The sequence below is a fragment of the Hemibagrus wyckioides genome, linkage group LG13, assembly GCF_019097595.1.
Source record: "Hemibagrus wyckioides isolate EC202008001 linkage group LG13, SWU_Hwy_1.0, whole genome shotgun sequence".
Classification (NCBI taxonomy): domain Eukaryota; kingdom Metazoa; phylum Chordata; class Actinopteri; order Siluriformes; family Bagridae; genus Hemibagrus; species Hemibagrus wyckioides.
The window spans coordinates 24,416,974-24,437,910 of NC_080722.1; the positions used below are offsets into that span (position 1 = coordinate 24,416,974).

General features: G+C 40.8%; 2 protein-coding genes across 2 annotated transcripts; one reads left to right on the forward strand and one right to left on the reverse strand.

Annotated features, from left to right (window-relative positions):
* The first annotated feature begins 868 nt into the window (after window positions 1-868).
* Window positions 869-7,696, forward strand: mapk7 (mitogen-activated protein kinase 7). The gene is made up of 7 exons (XM_058406304.1): window positions 869-1,021; window positions 1,706-1,995; window positions 2,385-2,550; window positions 2,934-4,372; window positions 5,110-6,323; window positions 6,499-6,632; window positions 6,748-7,696. The coding sequence occupies exons 1-7, from the start codon at window positions 1,014-1,016 to the stop codon at window positions 6,893-6,895; spliced, it is 3,399 nt and encodes a 1,132-aa protein (XP_058262287.1). The 5' UTR covers window positions 869-1,013; the 3' UTR covers window positions 6,896-7,696.
* Window positions 7,697-8,033: 337 nt separating this feature from the next.
* On the reverse strand, window positions 8,034-20,186 carry zgc:92313 (uncharacterized protein LOC436869 homolog). Its single transcript, XM_058406305.1, has 7 exons — window positions 19,913-20,186; window positions 19,081-19,104; window positions 15,304-15,389; window positions 10,717-10,793; window positions 10,022-10,293; window positions 9,290-9,450; window positions 8,034-8,720 (listed from the first exon to the last, which is right to left on the reverse strand). Exons 1-7 carry the CDS (start codon window positions 19,956-19,958, stop codon window positions 8,463-8,465), a joined length of 924 nt encoding a protein of 307 aa, XP_058262288.1. The 5' UTR covers window positions 19,959-20,186; the 3' UTR covers window positions 8,034-8,462.
* Between the last annotated feature and the right edge of the window lie 751 nt (window positions 20,187-20,937).

Sequence of the window (20,937 nt, forward strand, 5' to 3'; positions counted from 1 at the left end):
TGCTAAAAGATATTATGTTTTTAAATGATAATGATATAATGAAGCGTAGAGAAGAAAACCGAGCAAAACTAGTACTGTCGAGTTCTCAAGTCCACAGTCACAAAGTCATATTGGTTGGACTTAGTAGTACAATATACCTAAACATGATAGATTTAGAACTTTCCAAAGACACAGGACTTGGATTAAGATCTTTGTTTAATTATTCACGTCTGAATGATCAGGGTTTGACTTTTTGAATAATGGCTGCTTAAATCAAACATGCCGCAATATCACTGCTATTTACAATGAAGACATGAACATATTCTGAGAAAGTAACTAAATATTCTTGAGCTCATTTGCCATCACTGGTAAGGCCTGTAACAGTTCACCAGCATAAAATCAGTAGATGTAAATGTAATAACCCATAACATAACTTTTTTTCTTACAGTTTTCATACACAAGATATTGTCTTAATACTGTGACAGTTATACATGCTATAATTAATGTAGTTGAAATACCATGTAGTTCTGCAGTGTGTGTGTGTGTGTGCGCGCGCAGCCTTTGATCCCAGTGTGTTTACTGTGCACTATCAGCAGACGAGTGGGAGGAGCCCCGTTTCACTGTAGTTTGAGTCGCAGGCTATGTAAACAGTGGAACAGATTAGATTTGGGAGGATTTTACATAGCCACAGTTTAACCACGGCTTTCTCTGACGTGTCTAAAACGCGTGTCCGATATAGTGTGTACAAAAAAACCCTTTTGGCTCCTTGAAAATGTTTACCCGCGACTCATTTCAGGTCGGCACCGCCCAAACAATGGTTCTATTCAATAGATAAAAGATCCCGCCTCTTGAACATATCTCAGAGACTATTGGCTGGTCTATGCACATTTTACACCCCATTGGCTAGTCGCGCTGTCACTCACACACAACACGGAAGAATAGAAGGAAGTAAAAACAGGTTTGCGATTAGAGAGCCTAGAGACAAGCAGCCATGCTTTGACAGAAACGTTCCCAGGATCATCGCTATCCTGATAATGAGAAGGTAAAACGGGTTGTGTTTTAAAACTACGAGACTTAATAGACACAAGATGGTTGTTATTAAATTCTTTACGGATTAAAAGAGCGCAGATTGCTTGTGCAGTCACATCACGCCCCTGTGCTGAAGCCTCGTCCTGCCTTGTATTATGAAGCCAATAAATCCTATATCGTGTTATTATCTTCAGCATAACTGCTGTTTATCCATAATGTTGTGTTATTTTAAGCTTCATTAAATAATGACCTTACGTTTAAACAGAAGATCATTTACAGCGTCTCTATTTCTGTGTCTTGGAATGAAATGGAAAAAAATGCAGAAAAAGTTTCAATAATTCAGATTTTTTTTTCGTTTTCTGACTAAAAAATGACTATAAAATGTCTTCTCTAATATATTATACATATTTTCATTGACCTATATGCATTCGCTTAATACTCTTGATGAAAAGATCCTGCTGATCATTCACTCCATTCTTAAAAGTCACTGAAATATTAACTTGATATGAACAACAGATTGTTTTATTTTGTAACTGAACAATAAAATGGTTATCCAATTACACAGGTATTACGCAATAACAGTAGCCTTTAACTTCTGTATGCAGTGTACGATAAATCAGTAACACGGTATTTGTTATAAATTGGCAAGGCATGTCCGGAGGTGTTACATTTTTAGAGTTTTTTCTGCATTTAAAAGGTCCAGGATGTCATCCAGTGACGTTGAGAAATCAAAAGACTCCATAGCCAAAAGTAAGAGGGAGAGTAACGGTGAGGAGAATCAACAGGTACCTGATGTGGATCACTCCCAGCCTGTCAACGATGTGTCCACCAATACAGATGCAAGCACTGTGGCTGCGAAGAACCTGGCACTTCTTAAAGCCATTTCCTTAGATGTGAAGTTTGAGGTCGGTGAAGAGTATGACATTATTGAGACCATCGGCACAGGTGCATATGGTGTTGTGTCGTCTGCCAGGAGGCGGGACAACGGTAGGGGCCCCAAAGTGTTTTTTATTTTTTATTTTTTTTTAACTAATATAATGTTAAAGTAAACAAATATTATATACAAATTGTGCATATTTAAAATATCTCTTTGATATTACAGTGACACCTACTTTGAGCTTGGGATCTGATTGCTTGAAACATGACTTTCACACATGTGCTGTATTATTTTAGATGAGATAACAGTTCCACATGAAAACTGATGGAGTCACCATTTAGTAAATTTAACCTTACCAACGGTGTCACTGGTGGATTTATAGGTCACTAAAAAAGTGAGAAAAGCCAGATTGTGATGTCAAGCTAAAGCATTTTACTTGCAGGGATATGGTCCTCATAATTTGCATTTCAATTCATTTTGACTAATTGTTTTTATGCAGGGCAACAGGTGGCAATAAAGAAGATCCCGAATGCATTTGAAGTTGTGACGAACGCCAAACGCACCCTTCGAGAGCTCAAGATCCTGAAACACTTTAAACATGACAACATTATTGCAATTAAGGACATCCTTCAGCCTGTGGTGCCTCCTTCAGCCTTCAAATCGGTGTAAGTGTGAGCATTGTCTCATTTGCATATAAAGTGTGCTGGGAGGCACAGTGTCTTAGTGGTTAGCAGGTTTGCCTAGCACCTCTGGGACTGGGAGATTAAATCCTTCCTCCAGTTTTCATGTTATCCTTGTGCTTCAGGGGTTTCCTCTGGCACCATGTTCAAAGGCATGGTATCTATAAATTGCAACTCATCTGTGTGTGAATGGCGTGTGTTTGCAGTTATGCCCTGTGATGCGTTTCCATTCTCTTCAGGGTGTCCCCCCATGTTGTACCTTGAATCCCTGGGGATTGGGGACGTTGACCCTGTGTGGGATAAACAGCCCAGAAAATGTATGAATTGTTTCAGCCTTTTGTTTGTTAATCCTTGTTTCCTTTTTGTAGGTATGTAGTCCTTGACCTAATGGAAAGTGACCTACACCAGATCATCCACTCAAGACAGCCTTTGACCGCTGAGCACACACGCTACTTTCTGTACCAGCTGTTGCGAGGTCTAAAGTACATCCACTCAGCCAATGTAATTCACCGCGACCTGAAGCCGTCCAACCTGTTGGTGAACGAGAACTGTGAGCTGAAAATAGGGGACTTTGGCATGGCCCGGGGTCTGAGTGCTGCCCATGCGGAGGAGTCACGTTCCTTCATGACAGAGTATGTGGCCACTCGGTGGTACCGTGCACCAGAGCTCTTGCTTTCACTTCACCACTACAGCCTTGCCATTGACCTTTGGTCAGTGGGATGTATTTTTGCTGAGATGCTGGGTCGCAAGCAGCTCTTCCCAGGCAAGCACTATGTGCACCAGCTGCAGCTGATTCTTTCTGTCTTGGGTACACCACCTGAGAGTGTGGTGGGTGCTATTGGAGCTGAAAGGGTGCGCTCTTACGTCCAGAGCTTGCCTTCCAGGGCACCCGTACCCCTCAGCAAACTGTACCCACAGGCCGAACCTGTTGCACTGGACCTTCTGAATGCCATGCTCCATTTTGACCCTCGTGAACGGATTAGTGTGTGCCAGGCACTAGAGCACCCCTACCTTGCCAAGTACCATGACTCAGATGATGAGCCTGTGTGTGTTCCTGCCTTTGATTTTGAGTTTGACCGACAGCCCATGGGGCGAGAGCAGATCAAAGAGGCAATACTTGCTGAAATACAGGACTTCCACCAGAAGAAACAAGGTGGCAGGAAGATCCAGTTCAAACCGCTCCAGAGACTGGGACAAGTGGCAGGGAGCACAGGTAATCATATCTATCCAATGGTGCACAGTACTCAAAACCAGCCAAATGTGACGCACCCTCAGCAGCAGAAAGCAAGTCAAAATTTGGCCATGCCACAAAGCTCAGTTACCTTGGTTCCTTCTTTAAATAAGCAAGCTCCTCCACCTGATTTTGCACATCTTGCCAATTTTTTGACACCGTTCACAAGAAATTGTCAGGATGTGGACATGCCCAGTGCAACTTCAGACGGACAACCAGAGACCATAGACCTTACCACTCCCACATCCAGCCAAGGCACACCACCTTGTGAACCAACTGGAGATTGCACCAAGAGGGAGGACCTTGTTCCTGCCATCCAGACAATTCAGAGCCAGGCACTCCACCAGCCATCAGCACCTACAGCACCTCAATCCAGTATCACAAAATCCAGAGTCTCTCTTTCACTATCACAGACACAAGCTCAGTCTCTCTCTCAGTCACTTTCTCGTTCACTTGGAAAAGGGGGGAAAGGAACTTCTGGAGAAACCACTAGAAAGGAAGGGGCAATTTCTGATGATACCAAAGCAGCACTCAAAGCAGCTTTACTCAAGTCAGCACTAAGACAGAAGGCACGAGGTATGTGTAACCATACAGTAACCATACATAAACCATTTTACGTGTGCTACAGATGGGGAACTTTAGAGAAATTGTTGAAATTTCAAATATCTAAATCTAATTTTTTATCATAATATAACTCCTTTATATCGTCAACATTTTTTTTGTCTTCATCTCTATTATTATAAGAATCCTTTCTACACTAGTGCACCTTCAAGGTGTTGTTTATATCCTGGAAGTCAATTCTTGTGTCTTGGTCCCAGATTGGACATCTACAATGATGGCAATAATTTGGTTTTAACCATGACTAGGGCTATTTATGGTGTGAATATTAAGCTCAGTTTTCATTCATTCATTCATTCATTCGTCTTCAGTAACTGCTTTATCTTGGTCAAGGCCATAGTAGATCCAGAGCATATCACCGGAACGATGTGCTTGAGGTGGGCACATCGGGTGGGACGCCAGTCCATCACTGGGCACTGTGTGCACACACCTTCACACCTATAGCAATTTAAACTAGGCAGTCTGCTTGTTTTTGAACCCAGCTGAAACCCGCCCAGACTTTAAACTGAGCTCAGGATCAAACCAGGGACTCTGGAGCTGTACCGGTGTGCAGCCCTTCAATATAATCTTAGCTATCCTATCTATTCAGCTGCATTGTGACAGTGTTTGTTGTTAAAACTGCTTTTAAACTGCCTTGCATTCACTTGAATGCTTTAAAGACCCTAAATAATTATTTGTTTTTCTTTGATATACAGATGGCAGTGCTGCAGCCCTGGGTATAGACCTAGGCAGCGTGACTGGGAACTCTTCTTCCTTGGTTTCATCGTCTGGTCCAGAACACAGGAGACCTGTTACAGCACAAGAGAGACAGCGGGAGAGAGAAGAGAAAAGAAGGAAAAGACATGAACGAGCAATGGAGCGAAAGAAAAAGCTGAAAGAAAAAGAGAAAAAGGAAGGCAAATCAGGCGAGTCCTTGGGTGGTGTCGTGCTGAGTGACAATGACAAGAAGTTGCTGGAGCGGTGGGGAAGAATGATGGACAAATCACAGGTCATTGACAATAAAACTACCAAGTCCAATAATAATAAGACAGGTTCTTGTCAGATGCAGGCAACTGTGGGAAAAGGCCTGATGTCTTCAGACGCTGTAGAATCAGTGCCTGACAAACAACGAAGTGAGTTGCAGGCATTCAAACCACCCCAACAAATGCCTCAGATTGGCCAGTGTGTGGCTTCTGGCATGTTTCATCCTCGTGCCACCTTCAGTTCCTTGCCAATCCCTGTAGACTCTGCTCAAAATGGGGATATTGGGATGGTAGCAGTTAGTGGAGGTGGAGGGGGTGGAGCTTTGACCATGGTTGGAGGTGGAACACTTGGTGTGGTTGCAGCCCCATGTACCCTTGCCAAAGGTGACTCATTAAAACCCCAACCTCCGACCCAGTTCCAGGGGTGTGGGACGGTATTAACCTCAGCAGGGAACTGGACAGGAAACCAGGCAGGTGGAGGAACAGCACAGCAGCAGCAGCAAGCACAAATCCAGCACCAGTCTCAGCAGATCCAGCTCTCTCCTCCACAGCTAAGCCATGGGAGCTTACCCCAGCAGTCACTTCTGCTCACTCAAACCCAGTCCCTTCCGCACCCCCAACAGACTCAACCTCTTCCTAGCGTTGAAATGGCCATCGCTAACCCGCCTGTCAAACTCTTCTCATCAGACTCCTTCATCAAAAAACCTCTGAATGGAATTCAGGGCACCAGCACGTCTCTCCCTACCCAGGACTCAGTAGTTGCTTCTGAGCCCCTGGAGAAGTTGTGTTCTGAACTTGGCAAGCAGCAAAATGGTACTCCTTCACATGAACCTTCTCATGAGGCACCTGGATCATCAGCCCAGACTTGCCTCACAGACACAGGGCTACCAGGAAGCTGCAGAGCACCAGACATCCACACAGTCACACTACAGCTGTCTAAGTCACAGGTATGTTGTGATTATGAAAGTTTTAGCTTGGACCTTTAGAATAATGGTATTTTAAGATTTGGTCCTACTGATTTGTTCTACTGTGAGGATATTTTCTTTTCCCAAATAAGAGCATCTGTTGAATGCTGATGATTTTCTGAATTGTTCAAGCTCCCCTTTGCTCATGTTTTTCCAGGTTGAAGATATTTTGCCTCCTGTTTTTTCTGTGACCCCCAAAGGCAGTGGGGCTGGATATGGCGTCGGCTTTGATCTCGACGATCTCCTCACTCAGTCGCTGTCTGACCTCCAGCACTCAGACCTCAGGGAAAGGTCATTCATGCCTCATTTAAAAAACAAATGTATTCGTATGTAGTTGTTCTTTTTATTTAAATGGTTCCTGTGAGCTTACAAAGTGATTAAAATGTGTTTTTTCCTTTCATGACAGTCACAACGACTCTGCACCCCTTTCCGCATCCTTGCTGTCAGATTGGCTGGAAGTACACCGCATGACCCCAGCTGACTTGGAATCACTTCAGCAGGAACTTCAGCTTGGATCTCCCATGATTCTTTCTGACAACTCCAACCTCCCTTAGACTAGATTCTAGCCTTCATTCCTCCCTGGTTTCCATCTTGGCAATATGGCACCTTAATTTATTCTACTCAAGATTGTGTGCTATACCTCCAAAACAAGTGCCAACTTCACTACAGACATGATTTGGACTTTGAATAAGTTACAAGTCCATGTTTATAGGATGTAGTTTTTTTTCTTCTCCAAATGACTTCACAAGTTTGGCATGCTGTAGGTTCTCTAATAGATTAATTTAGTCTAACACATGGCTCTAAATTGTTACCTTTTATGACCAAGACTAGAGGCCTAGTTAGCATCGTGGTGCTAATTTGGTGCTAAAACAAAGCATTTCAGATGAAGTATATGATCTTAAATATGCTAAGAAAAGATTTAAACTGGGTCACAGGCAGTAGGTTGATCTCAATTTTCTCTTGTGCCACAATGTCGATATTAAAACTGAAAGTCTGAATCTTTGAGACAGAAACTTAAGACTTGCCTACTGGCAGCTACGACAAATTGCAGTAAAGTTAAAGCACTATAAAAGGACTGTACTTGTGTTCCTGAGGTGGCACCGATGGCACACTGAGCACAGTGCAGAAGAACATAAGACTGAAAAAGTTTTGGAACCGTGTGAACATGAACATCACCAAGCACATGTCAAACTGGTGGCTGATCACCCCTCAGAGCTTAGGTAGATGTTACTGAGCAGTTTCGATTGGTCATTTTATGAATACGTTTTTAGTATTAGTGTTCAGATCATAGATTTTGCACCAGCATGACAAATAACATGTTTGTTTGCAATAAAGGAAGAAAAATGTTAAACATTGGAGATGGTTTCATTATTTCAGCCTACACACATGAATGCAAGGACTAAAGGTTTTCCAGCAGAATATTGCCCAGAGCATCATCATTTTACACCCTGTCTGCTTGCCTTCTTACCATAGTGCCTCCTGGTGCCATCTCTTCCCCAGATAAACAGTACACACACACACACACACACACCATCCACATGATCCAGTTCCCTTGTAGCCATGTTCAGCAGCAGACAGGGGTCAGCATGGGCACACTGAGCATTCAACTGCGATGCTCTGTGTGTTCGGACACCTTTCTCTCAGTCGGCATTATCACTAATCTATATATACACACACACACATACACAAACACACTGTACATGATTCTTTATTGAACACGATCACAAGTTCCAAGTTAAAAAGGCAAGATGTATTTAAAAAAAAAAATAAAAATTAATAAATACCTGACCACACAATCCCACAATTAAAACCTAACTATTTTCCTCAATTCTTGTCATATCTTGCAATTTTACTTAGAATTCATGAAATAGTATGCTTACGAGTTTAATTGTGCAAACTGCATATCACTTATGACTAAACGTTTTATTTTACTTTTCTAGAATCAGACTAATTATACACATTCCACAGAGTAGCTACAGAAGGCAAAGGCAAGTAGAAAAAATTATTCAACATACAGTTTAAAAAAAAAGTGATCACAGTCTGCACTGCCTTTTATTAATGTCCCCTGAGGTTTGTGAATGTAGTGAATGAATCCTTCCCTTGGCATTAGATAAGTTGTCACTATCTCAGAAGCTGTGCCATAGTTAGTACGATTACAGTCCTGGTGAGTACGATGAGCCAGCCGGTCCAGTTGTGATCCGCTGCACCACGCAGTTGTAGTCCCTTGACATTGCTCTGAATAAAGTTGGAAAAGGCTGATACTCTAGCATAGACACCCGGACGGTTTGGCTGGGCACAGCCCAGGCCGAAGCTCACAATGCCAACCTGCAACCAGATGCCACCAGATGTTTGGCATACCAACGGTCCTCCAGAATCCCCCTAAGGAGAAGATTGATATTTTTTCAGTAAGGTCTATCACAAGAACAACCAGGAACGTATAATACCCATATTAAACTCTATCTTCAGACCCCAACATGTACGTCCATCCATACATGTTCAGCAAAACCCCAAATTCCTGGTACATCAGCTGAGAAAAATCAATCAAATCAGCATAAGCATGAACATGTAGAACATAAGTATGTGGTAAATAATAAAAACAAAATGAAGCACATGTAGTTTTGTTCTAATTGGTTTCCAGCTCTTCAGACACCCTGCATCTCCATCAGCTCCCTAGTTCAGTAGTCAAGGCACTGGGCAGGGAGTGGACCATATTAAAGGCTGTCTCAATTGCAAAATCCTTCCAGTATGCCGGACCGTTTGCTCACTAACAAAATCCCACAATGCATTATATTCTTTATATATAATTTGTTTTAGTCTAATGACTAAGTGCTTCATGATTCATCAAAATCCAGGATCTTGAACTGTTACAAGGTTATGTAATAGAATTGAAGTATTTTTCATAATGTACTTTAAAAAACAACGTAACACACACACACACACACACTTACCTGGCAAGAATCTTTTCCGCCCTGCTGAAAGCCGGCACAGAGCATGTCAAAGCGAATATTAACCTGCTCTGTGGCTTGGATCTGGAACATGTCCTGGCAGGCGGCTTGATCGATGATTGGCACCTGCACCTGCTGCAGAGTTCCCACCCCCTGCAAAGAGACTAGAAGATGGGAAAATGTTACACTAAGCCACATCTTCTCATCCCATTCCTATTTTGTGTTCTCTAACCATCTTCTACAACTGTTACTGGAACTTCCAAAAAAATTTGACTCAATACAGGGTCCCTGATAGTCCAGCAGCAAAATTGCACGCTCTTACTGACGTCTCCTGGGTTTGATACTAGGGCAGGGATCCAACCCAACCACTGAGGGGTTAGCTTTTAGTGCTGGTCGGGAAGGGTATCTTGCGTAAAAGCTGTGCCAAAGTCAAACATCCGATGATCTGTTATGGCGAGACTGCAGAGCTGTCGGGACTCTATTTACTTCCTGATTTGTAGCATTATGAAACCTTAGTAATGAGAAGTTCTTTACTGAAAGATCTGCCTAAGCTGCAGAATTTCTTTTGTCAACAAGCCTATCAGTAACTCGAATCCTCAGTTTAGCAGTGGCCCTACACCAAGATAGGTGTGAAATTCTGTTACCTGTTCATGGCTACAATTACTGCACTGAGTAATAAAAACATGCACCAAACTCACTCAGGTTTATATTTTCCTTCTCAAAACCTACACTCACCTCCATCTCTAATGTCTCCCCAGCCTGTGATGGTGCACATGGTTCCTCCAGGAAAAGAAACATCCGAATTCGGAAGGCACACGGGCTGGACGTGATCGGACCACTTGACCGGAGAAGCCAACTCCACTAAAGCTATATCCTGGCCCAGCTGTGGGTCCGTATAGCCATATGGCACCACTATACGATTAATCCGATGCGACGTCTCATGTGGGTTCCAGCCATTCAGCTGCAGACGGCCTGCATAGATCATGTACTGGGCCGTGTCCGCAGGACTGAAAACACAACGAGAAACACAAGTTAGATGGATTTTTTTTTTTGATTGATTGATTTTTTTTAATGCCATGTTAGCTTCAATGGCTATATTATGGCAAAAGTTTGAATATAGTTAAAACATAGGGTGATATTCAATAGATAGGGTTACACTGATATGTAAGATGGCAAGAAGAGTTTATATAAGTTCAAAGTTAGATGGAACACACCAAATTAGCTAACAGATTGCTAATGAAAGGCACTAGCAGTGATTATTATTTTAATTCCTTAAACATGATCACATTTGTATATTAGTAAGAGGAAAAGCTTTGTGCAAAGATGCAAGCTTTCTGTACATTCAGGAGGAATAAAATGTAGATTTGAAAGAATTCGGACGCATGGAAACGTCTCAAGAATCATGTCAAGGAAAAAAGATCGAAACTTACTTTGGGAAACAGTGAGCTGCTGACAGAACCCAGTTCTCAGCGATGAGTGATCCTCCGCATACATGTCCTGTAGAGCTCTGGAAACACATGGTGTATTGATAGTCTTAAAGCTGCTGTAACCAATTTATTAAAAAACACTTCAATAAAAGAGATGCAAGGAAATGTCACTAGTAAACATTTCTGTATGGTCCACCTACATTATATGGTATTGAAAGGTATTTGGACACCTGATAATCACATCTTCATCACATCAGCAGTTATAAGTAGACCGATCAGGCATAACATAATGACCACCTGCCTAATGTAGTGTTGGTCCCAAAACAGCCCTGACCCGTCCTGCACTGTGTATTCTGACCACTTTCTATCAGAACCAGCATTAACTTCTTCAGCAATTTGAGCAACAGTAGCTCGTCTGTTGGATCGGATCACACGGGTCAGCCTTCACTCCCCACGTACATCAGGGAGCCTCAGCCGCCCATGACCCTGTCACCGGTTCACCACTGTTCCTTCCTTGGACCACTTTTGATAGATACTGACCACTGCAGACCGGGAACACCCCACAAGAGCTGCAGTTTTGGAGATGCTCTGATCCAATGGTCTAGCCATCACAATTCGGCCCTTTGTCAAACTCAAAGCTCAAATCCTTACGCTTGTCCATTTGCCCAGATGTAGCTGAAGTAACTGAACTCAATATACACTATATTGCCAAAAGTATTCGCTCACCTGCCTTGACTCGCGTATGAACTTAAGTGACATCCCATTCCTAATCCATAGGGTCCAATATGACGTCGGTCCACCCTTTGCAGCTATAACAGCTTCAACTCTTCTGGGAAGGCTGTCCACAAGGTTTAGGAGTGTGTTTATGGACCATTCCATAACCATGGACCATTGACCAATGGACCGTTGACCATTCTTCCAGAAGCGCATTTCTGAGGTCACACACTGATGTTGGACGAGAAGGCCTGGCTCTCAGTCTCCGCTCTAATTCATCCCAAAGGTGTTCTATCGGGTTGAGGTCAGGACTCTGTGCAGGCCAGTCAAGTTCATCCACACCAGACTCTGTCATCCATGTCTTTATGGACCTTGCTTTGTGCACTGGTGCACAGTCATGTTGGAAGAGGAAGGGGCCAGCTCCAAACTGTTCCCACAAAGTTGGGAGCATGGAATTGTCCAAAATGTCTTGGTATGCTGAAGCATTCAGAGTTCCTTTCACTGGAACTAAGGGGCCAAGCCCAGCTCCTGAAAAACAACCCCACACCATAATCCCCCCTCCACCAAACTTTACACTTGGCACAATGCAGTCAGACAAGTACCGTTCTCCTGGCAACCGCCAAACCCAGACTTGTCCATCAGATTGCCAGATGGAGAAGCGCGATTCGTCACTCCAGAGAACGTGTCTCCACTGCTCTAGAGTCCAGTGGCGGCGTGCTTTACACCACTGCATCCGACGCTTTGCATTGCACTTGGTGATGTATGGCTTGGATGCAGCTGCTCGGCCATGGAAACCCATTCCATGAAGCTCTCTGCGCACTGTTCTTGAGCTAATCTGAAGGCCACATGAAGTTTGGAGGTCTGTAGCGATTGACTCTGCAGAAAGTTGGCGACCTCTTCGCACTATGCGCCTCAGCATCCGCTGACCCCGCTCCGTCAGTTTACGTGGCCTACCACTTCGTGGCTGAGTTGCTGTCGTTCCCAAACACTTCCACGTTCTTATAATACAGCTGACAGTTGACTGTGGAATATTTAGGAGTGAGGAAATTTCACGACTGGATTTGTTGCACAGGTGGCATCCTATCACAGTTCCACGCTGGAATTCACTGAGCTCCTGAGAGCGACCCATTCTTTCACAAATGTTTGTAAAAACAGTCTGCATGCCTAGGTGCTTGATTTTATACACCTGTGGCCATGGAAGTGATTGGAACACCTGATTCTGATTATTTGGATGGGTGAGCGAATACTTTTGGCAATATAGTGTAGTTAGCAGGAGTGTCCACATACTTCTGGCTGTGTAGCGTATATTACAAATTAACACGCTACAGATGAAAACTGGGAAAAAGATCAGGTGATTTTTCTTTCCAGTTTGGGTGAGTCTTTGCTTCAGATAGCCTCAGATCAGTGTTCATGGCTGAAATCTGTTGCTATTGTAGCTCATTTACCTCAAGGTTTGATGTGTTGCATATTTCGAGATGCTTTTCAGCTCACCGTGGTTGTAAAGAGTGATTATTCGAGTTATTATATCCATCCTGGCTGCTTAAACCAGTCTAGACAAATTTCCTCCCATCTCTCTCATATCAGCATATACAAAGCTATTTTGTACCATTCTGTGTAAACTCTAGAGACTATTTTGTGTGAAAATTTCAGATCAACAGTTTGTGGAAAAATTCTGCTACCAAAATCCATGCCATGTTCAGTCAGTTTGATTTGAACATGAAGTGAAGCTCTTGAGCTATACGTGTTTGATTTTGGATACAAGAAATTAAAAAGAAAAAAATACTTTTTTCTGTGGTTTAAAATAAAACCTTGTTCCTAGTTGTGAGGGAAAACAGAAGCAACCAAAAAACCAAATGCTGGGAACATGAACAATTTAGTCAAGCCAAACCTGAAATAAAACATGTTCCTACATGCATAAATTAGGCTAGGCAAGTTTCCTTGTAGAAACATACTGTATATACAATCCCCTTCTAAAGTATTGGAACAGCAGGTTCATTCCAATAAAAAGATTCTTTTGTTTTTGCTTTACACTAAAGACATTTGGGTATGAGATCAAAAGATGAATATGACAATAGATTGAAGCTTCCATAACTGATGATTATACACAGATGTGTTAAACAACATGGTGCATTCGGTGGCACTCCACCCATTTTGGGGGGTTGCAAAAGTATTGGAACAAAGAGCTTCAATAGCAAGGAATATTTGATTGCATATGCCTTGCTTGCATCAAGCTGGTGACTCACTGACATGCTGGATCCTTTATTTGTGATGTTTTTCCAGGCTTGTACCACGGCTTCTTTTAGCTGTTGTTAGAAATGCTGCTCAGTTGGGTGAAGCTTTGCTGATTGACCTGACCAGTCTAAAAACTTCCACTTTCTTCCGCTCGATAAAGTCCTTTGTTGTGTTTGTTTCGGATTTTTGGCTTGCTGCATAATGAAGTTCCACCTGCAAATTGGCATACAGAATGTTTCTGACTTCTGAATTCATTCTGCTGCCTCCATCATGAGTTCAATCATCAGTAAAGATTAGCGAGTCTGTTCCAGAAGTAGCCATGCAAACCTAAGCTATGACACTACCACCACCATGTTTCTCAGATATGTTTTTGGATCATGCGCAGATCTTTACTTTCACCACACTTTCCCCCTTTCCATCACTTGGTTCCAGAAATATTATGCTTCATCCCTGTATTCCTTTGCGAATTCCAATCTGGCCTTCTGTTCCTTATTGCTGCTGAGAGGTTTGTATCAGTTCGACCTCTGGTTGTTTCTTACCAGTACACCGGTTTCTTACTGTTTCAGGACATTCCAAATTGTTGTATTGTATATTTTCAGCTTCAGACCCGCAGACAGCTCTCTGGCCTTCACGTTGGCCTTTTTTAAACAACAAACGCAGTCTTCTTAGACATGTCCCAGGGACAAGATGTTCCACAATCAAAGAAACACCCGTCAGTCACATGTTACAGTATTTCTGAAAATAACCCACTCAAATATTGGGTGGGTTCAAAAGGTACTGAATCTAGATGTAAAGATGTAAATTTCAGGAAATGAAAGCTGAAATTCGGATCTATTGCCCATATTCATTTCTTGATTTCCAAACCCAGTGTCTTCAGTGCATGGTGAGGGTGAATCTTGCTGTTCCAACACTTTCGGACATGTATATATGTGTGTATGTACAGAAATGAAGGCTGTCGTGTAGATTTGCTTACTTTAAGCAGAAAAACTGGTTGAGAGATTTCATGAGCCCTGTTCAAAACAAAGCAACCACATAACCAGGTCTAGTCTCAAATAACTTTCCATAACGCTCCCAGTTTGTATTTTATTACACGTCAGCTATTTGATAACAATCAGTTAGAGGAAATACTGTGATACTCATTACACCTATTGTTATTAGCATGAACTCAAACAGGCAGGTCTTTGAGGCAGTGTTTACCGTATGCTAAAGCTAATTCATTAGCGTGGATGACCAAAATAAATAAATAGAAGTAGCACAAACAAATCTTTTACATGTGATGTGAGGACAAAGGCAGAGCATTTCTACAGGAGTAGAAATTCACAAAGAACAAAGATCGTATTCCACTCAAACTTCTAAGTGTGTCCAAAGTTTTGGCAGACGAAGATGATTATCTAACAAAACTCAATTGGATCAACTTCAGAATATATAATTTGCATGGATTACCGCACTTTACAATCACTGTATGGTGCGTTTATTGATTTGTTTACACTCATGACTAATACAGGTTAGATCTGAGGGTAGCCTAAATGTAGGCTATGCAATGCATAATAATGTAATTAACAATAAACTGTGATATGTCGCGCATCATAAAATAAACATTTCATATAAACACGTCTAATCAGAGCACTGCATTATTTACTGTACCTGTATATCAACTTGCCACGGCCAGTGACCTATGCCAGCGTCATATCCTCCCACTATTCTACTCTGGAGAGGCGGCTGGCCGCATTCTGCAACACACGTTTAAAAAAAATAATAATAAAAATTAAAAAAATTTTACTTCTCTGATTCTTTTAAGTCTCAATTACTACATGGCATCTATACAATACAGTGAAATAATTATAAAAAGAAAAAAAAAAAACACATGAACTGCAGACAAGAGTAAAATAAAAACAAATCATGCAGTAAATCACAAGACATTTTTATAATACACAGTATAAATATATATATATATATATATATATATATATATATATATATATATATATATATATATATATATATATATATATATATATTTAGATCCACTTAAATAAAAAGTTCATCATACTTTCATTCAAAATCTATATAACAATTATTTATCATGGGAAATGGAAAAAAAACGAAACATTCAGTACAAAGGATTTATTGTCCAATCATGTGCTTGTCAGTCTAAGTGTTGTTCAGTGATACACCGATCAGGCATATGACCACCTGTCTAATATTTTACTGGTCCTCCTTTTGCTGCCAAAACAGCCCTGACCCATCATGCACTGTGTATTCTGACCACTTTCTATCAGAACCAGCATTAACTTCTTCAGCAGTTTGAGCAACAGTAGCTCGTCTGTTGGATCGGATCACACGGGCCAGCCTTCTTCACAACCCACGTGCATCAATGAGCCTTGACCACCCATGACCCTGTCACCGGTTCACCACTGTTCCTTCCTTGGTCCACTTTTGATAGATACTGACCACTGCAGACCGGGAACACCCCACAAGAGCTGCAGTTTTGGAGATGCTCTGATCCAGTGGTCTAGCCATCACAGTTTGGCCCTTTTGGTCAAACTCTCTCAAATCCTTACTCTTGTCCATTTTTCCTGCTTCTAACATCAACTTTGAGGACAAAATGTTGACTTGCTGCCTAATATATCCCACCCACTAACAGGTGCCATGATGAGGAGATCATCAGTCTTAGTACTTCACCTCTCACTGCTCATAATGTGCCTAAATCAGTGTATATCAAAGCTCTTACAACACCCATGATATTTCAGAAAAGCAAATCCAGCACAATATCAGTATTACAGTACATCACATTCCACATCCACGATCTACATTAATAAGACCCATAACATAAAGAAGGCTCGGAAAATATTCTGATCCCTTGACTTGTTGCAGACTTTATTGTGCTGTTGATTAGCTTTTGAATGGATATCGCTGCCAACCGTTGGCAAATAATATATTTATAGTTTCAAAAATAAATTAAAAATCAACCACTGAAAAAGCCTCAGACTCTGCTGTGGCACGCCAGATTGTGTTCATCCTGTTTGCTTTAATTAGCTAGAACACAACTACAGTCCACTTGTTCAAACTGATCAGACATAGTTTGGAAAGGCATGCTCCAGGTTTTATAAGGGCCCTCTATGGCACCGTCAGGACAAAATCCAAGCCAAAGATCAATTTATGTAAAGCACAGATGATAACAGTTACATAAAATAATTCTTAAGGCTTTGAGTGTCGCCAGGATCACAGTGGCCTCAGTAATTTTGAAATGGAAGTACACCTTCCATGGAACAACATTCCTAAAGTTGGATGACCAGCCAAATTAGGCATATGTGAAATTAGATCGTTGGTCAGGAAGGCAAGAAATAACCCAAGAGTCAGTCTAAAAAGATCCAAAAGTCAAGAAGCTGTTGGACGGACAACCTACTGTGTAGCACTCCATAAATCAAGCCATTACATGACAAGCCTAAAAGACATATGAGGAAAAAGTTTGTCTGGACTGAAGTCTTTAGGCTGAAGAGTGAGCACTGTTGGTGTGTAGATGAAAGAGAAATGGTGATTATATCCATGCAAAATCAAATCTACAACATGCAAATCCACTGTGTATTCTGCACATATGAGGTCATAATCCATTTACTGGTAATTCTGGTTACAGTTGCAGCAATGCCTGTGGACACACTAACCTGCACGCACATGCATGAATGCAGACTAAAGTTGCACTAATTTGCTTTGCAGTCTTGATTAATCCGTTTGCATGATTTTATAGCCCATCGTTCCTACAGTTCATGGTCACACGATCGGCAGAGTAACACAAAGAATAAGTAGAAATGCAGCCTGGCAACTTTTTTGACAGTTTTCATCTAGGCCAGTCTGTGTGGTGAAGCTATTTAGTGGTGGTATGCAGCTTCACAAGCTCTGTGACCACACAACTGATGCATGCATATCACATTATCGGCATTTGACCTAAATTTTCAGTGCTACAGAAAACGTTGAGGAAATGCAACACAAGCATGCGAAAGCCGTTCAGGTAGTGGATATGAATGAAGTATGGTTCTAGTGTGAATTCTTACAATTAGATTTTTTGAGATTTTTGGCTAAAGGCATTGAACAGACTGTTGACTGTGTTCAGGATCGGGTGAGCAGTGTGTGACTTTACTGCCATAGCACACCACTAAAAAAAATAAATTTTATATATATATATATATTTAATAAATCAGGTTAGACTCTGCTGATTCAGCGGGAGGCTATTGTTGGTCAAGTTTGGCTATTTAGGCATAACAATTCAGTTAAAATACCTTAAAGTGGCTATAATAAAAATGATTTCCCATTCATCTGAAGGAGCTACTTGATTACCTCAATTTATTTTGTGTAGCATTTCTAGTAATAAACAGCATCATGAAAGCAGCTATTCAGATACCTTGGTGTTGATTTAGATCCTTCAAGGAAAAACTCCAAGAATGCGACATATTTAACATCTGTTTTGTTAAACGTCTTATCTGTATTTAGTTATTAGTCATTGTATGAGACAATCAGTTGTTTTAGAAACAGACAGAAACTTAGTGAAAGTTGGATTTCTCCTGTCACCATGTGTGATCATTTCTTACAAGAAATCAACACTAAAATGTTTACATAATTTATATACCTCAATAGAATGTAACTATGCTATGAAATGCTTTTAGCCAAATATCTGGGTGGGAAAAACATGGCCAGATAACAATACGGTATCGAGAGGTATTTAAAGTGAATGAAACAAAATCATTAAGCTCAGATAAAGCTTCCACAAAGAAACAGTTGACCGGGTTTTGGTTGAATGAAACCAACAAGGTCACCCCCCCAAAAACAAAAAAAAAATCAATGAGAAACACACTGAACAACAAGACAGAAATCAAGGACAGAAGCACAAAAAGACTCAAAATAATAATAAAATAAAATAAAAAATAAATACATTAAAAAAGTCATATTAATAAATGCATTTCCTGTGTTAAATTATGAACTGAAATCAATAACTGAATTGGGAGTAGTTTCCTTTCAATTAAAAAAAACTTTAAGTGATAAATGTATGGTAAAACTAGTGTGAGCGAAAATCATAGTAGAAGTTTCAGCTTTAGCCCAAGTTCATGTCAATGTTTATTTTATTTCTATTAATATATGAACTACAACTTTCTCAGAAACTCAGCATGTCTGTTAGATGTTCCTTAGACGCCTGTGTTCATTGCGCACATGCAAATGTAAAGAGAATCTCTCGACCTAAATTCAAATGAACTGGACTACTAACGAATCCACTTTTTACCCATAGTTGTGGTCATTCCTCAAAAGAGATATGGAAATACTTGTGTCCTGTGTGTTCGAATTAAAGGGGGGTGGGGTACAACATTGTTTCCGAAGCAGACCAGTGGTCACACACACACACACACACACACACACACACACTTATTAACTTACCTTGTGCATTACTTGTCCAAAGACCTTGGGGGGGGGGGATAGAAAAAACATGTCAATTCTCACAGGCTAAAACAATTCCTACCACATAAACACACATTCTTGTGTATACAATATAACACACAAGAGACTGAGCTTTAAGAAAATGTTAAAGGAAACCACAGAAAACAGAAACTGCTGATTTACCGGACATTTTTGTCCAGAAGAGAAATAACAATGCATTCGCACCTTCATCCAGGCTGGGTTTCTAACCTGAACTTTAAATGTGCTTACATTTTCTATTATAGATTATAATGCTTGCATTGTTTTGATCGTTCTCTTTATTGATATCAATCTTATCTGGATTAAATTACATTGTCATTCACATAACTATGATGGATCATGTACACTTCAAACCTCTAGCACACAAGAAAGAAAGAAAGAAAGAAAGAAAGAAAGTAAATAAATAAAGAAATTAATTAATTCAACCGTAGCCTACTTGTCTTTCTCTTTCCCCAGGAAACGTTAATACATTTTATTACATTATTTATAATTATAATACAGCATCATTATTAAAAGGTATATAGCTGATTTAGTCTTTATTCTTTAAAACTTTACTCTAAAAGCTATTAAAGTAGCGTCACGTGCACCTTCCTAAATCCCCAATAGAGGTGTACCACCCCAGGTAACGTACAGGTAGTGCACCTATATTTAAGCAACATGTGTGATACTAAATAAGTAATAGAATTAAAAATGTTCGTATTTAACCTCTCATGAGGGATAAATCTTGTTTGTTTAATATAAAAACCTATGAAACTGCACATACCCGGTGTGTTAAGACCAGACTTTTACTCACCGAGCAATAACAAGCAAGAAACCCAAGCAAAGCGGAAACTCTGCATCCTTTCACACGAAAGCGAAAAAAAGCTCGACTTCTTTTGGAGTTAAAAGCTGCGAGCCCTTTTGGTGAATAATTACAGAAAGATAGAAAAAAATCCCAAAAACTGATCCGAAGCGAGAAATGTAAAGTCTGAAAAAGCTTCACTGAAACTCCGACCAGTCCAGGTTTCGTTCAAGAACCAAGTCAAGAAAGAACGAAGCGAGTTTCGGCTTCAGGGCCAAATTACAAACATCTACCTGCTACCTGTTTAGGTTTACTACACAGGGTGTGGCTCTGCCTTACAGTAGTGCACTAAATATTCAAGAGGACGGCGTTTGAGATTGAGCCCAGGGCCAATACCAACTGTACTGAGACAGGTTCACAAGGTGAAACTCCGCCCACAGCACTCATTTTAATGACACGTGACTATAGAGGCCTTATTTTAGGTAAGCAGGTACGAGTCAATATATAAATGTATATACCACCTGCATGTCTGGATATTCTGCATCAGCTTGTTGGGGGAATATTGCATACTGGTGTATGTGGTATATGTATAGATATATACTACTACACTCAATGCAAGAAATCTGCAGACATTATGGAGAGAAAAAATAACTTCTTCAAAGCAGGAAAAACCAGTTCAGTAGGCAGCCAGTGTGTATTTGTGAGAAATAAAGGTTAGCAAGCCTAAATCCCTGACCGTTTCTCATTAGATGAGAAATAACTTGTACCTATAACTTTTTTTTCTGATTCAGCGTAAAAAAGGTGTTAGAAAATTTCGCCAGAAAAGGTAGGAAAAGACTCTTTAGACAAAGAATGAATGTGTTGTTTAGACCAGCAACAAACAGTCATGACCATCATATTTTATAAATGATGCAACTAGTTACCTTTGACATTTAAGATTGGTGAATGGTCCTATAAGGACACCCTGAATATTGCACTTCCCAGAAATAATATATGAGCCAAAACTAGCTTCAGAGATCTCACTAGATACTGTAGAC

What these genes read in the sequence shown, in the direction of transcription:
- mapk7 (XM_058406304.1), top strand. An exon ending in CCTTCAGCCTTCAAATCGGT is followed by an intron (nt 2,551 to 2,933) that starts GTAAGTGTGAGC and finishes TCCTTTTTGTAG; the next exon opens with GTATGTAGTCCTTGACCTAA. An exon ending in CACTCAGACCTCAGGGAAAG is followed by an intron (nt 6,633 to 6,747) that starts GTCATTCATGCC and finishes CTTTCATGACAG; the next exon opens with TCACAACGACTCTGCACCCC.
- zgc:92313 (XM_058406305.1), bottom strand. Translation starts at nt 19,958, where the DNA reads ATGCAGAGTTTCCGCTTTGCTTGGGTTTCTTGCTTGTTATTGCTCG. An exon ending in GGGAGACATTAGAGATGGAG is followed by an intron (nt 9,451 to 10,021) that starts GTGAGTGTAGGT and finishes CCCATCTTCTAG; the next exon opens with TCTCTTTGCAGGGGGTGGGA. An exon ending in GCGGAAAAGATTCTTGCCAG is followed by an intron (nt 8,721 to 9,289) that starts GTAAGTGTGTGT and finishes TCTTCTCCTTAG; the next exon opens with GGGGATTCTGGAGGACCGTT.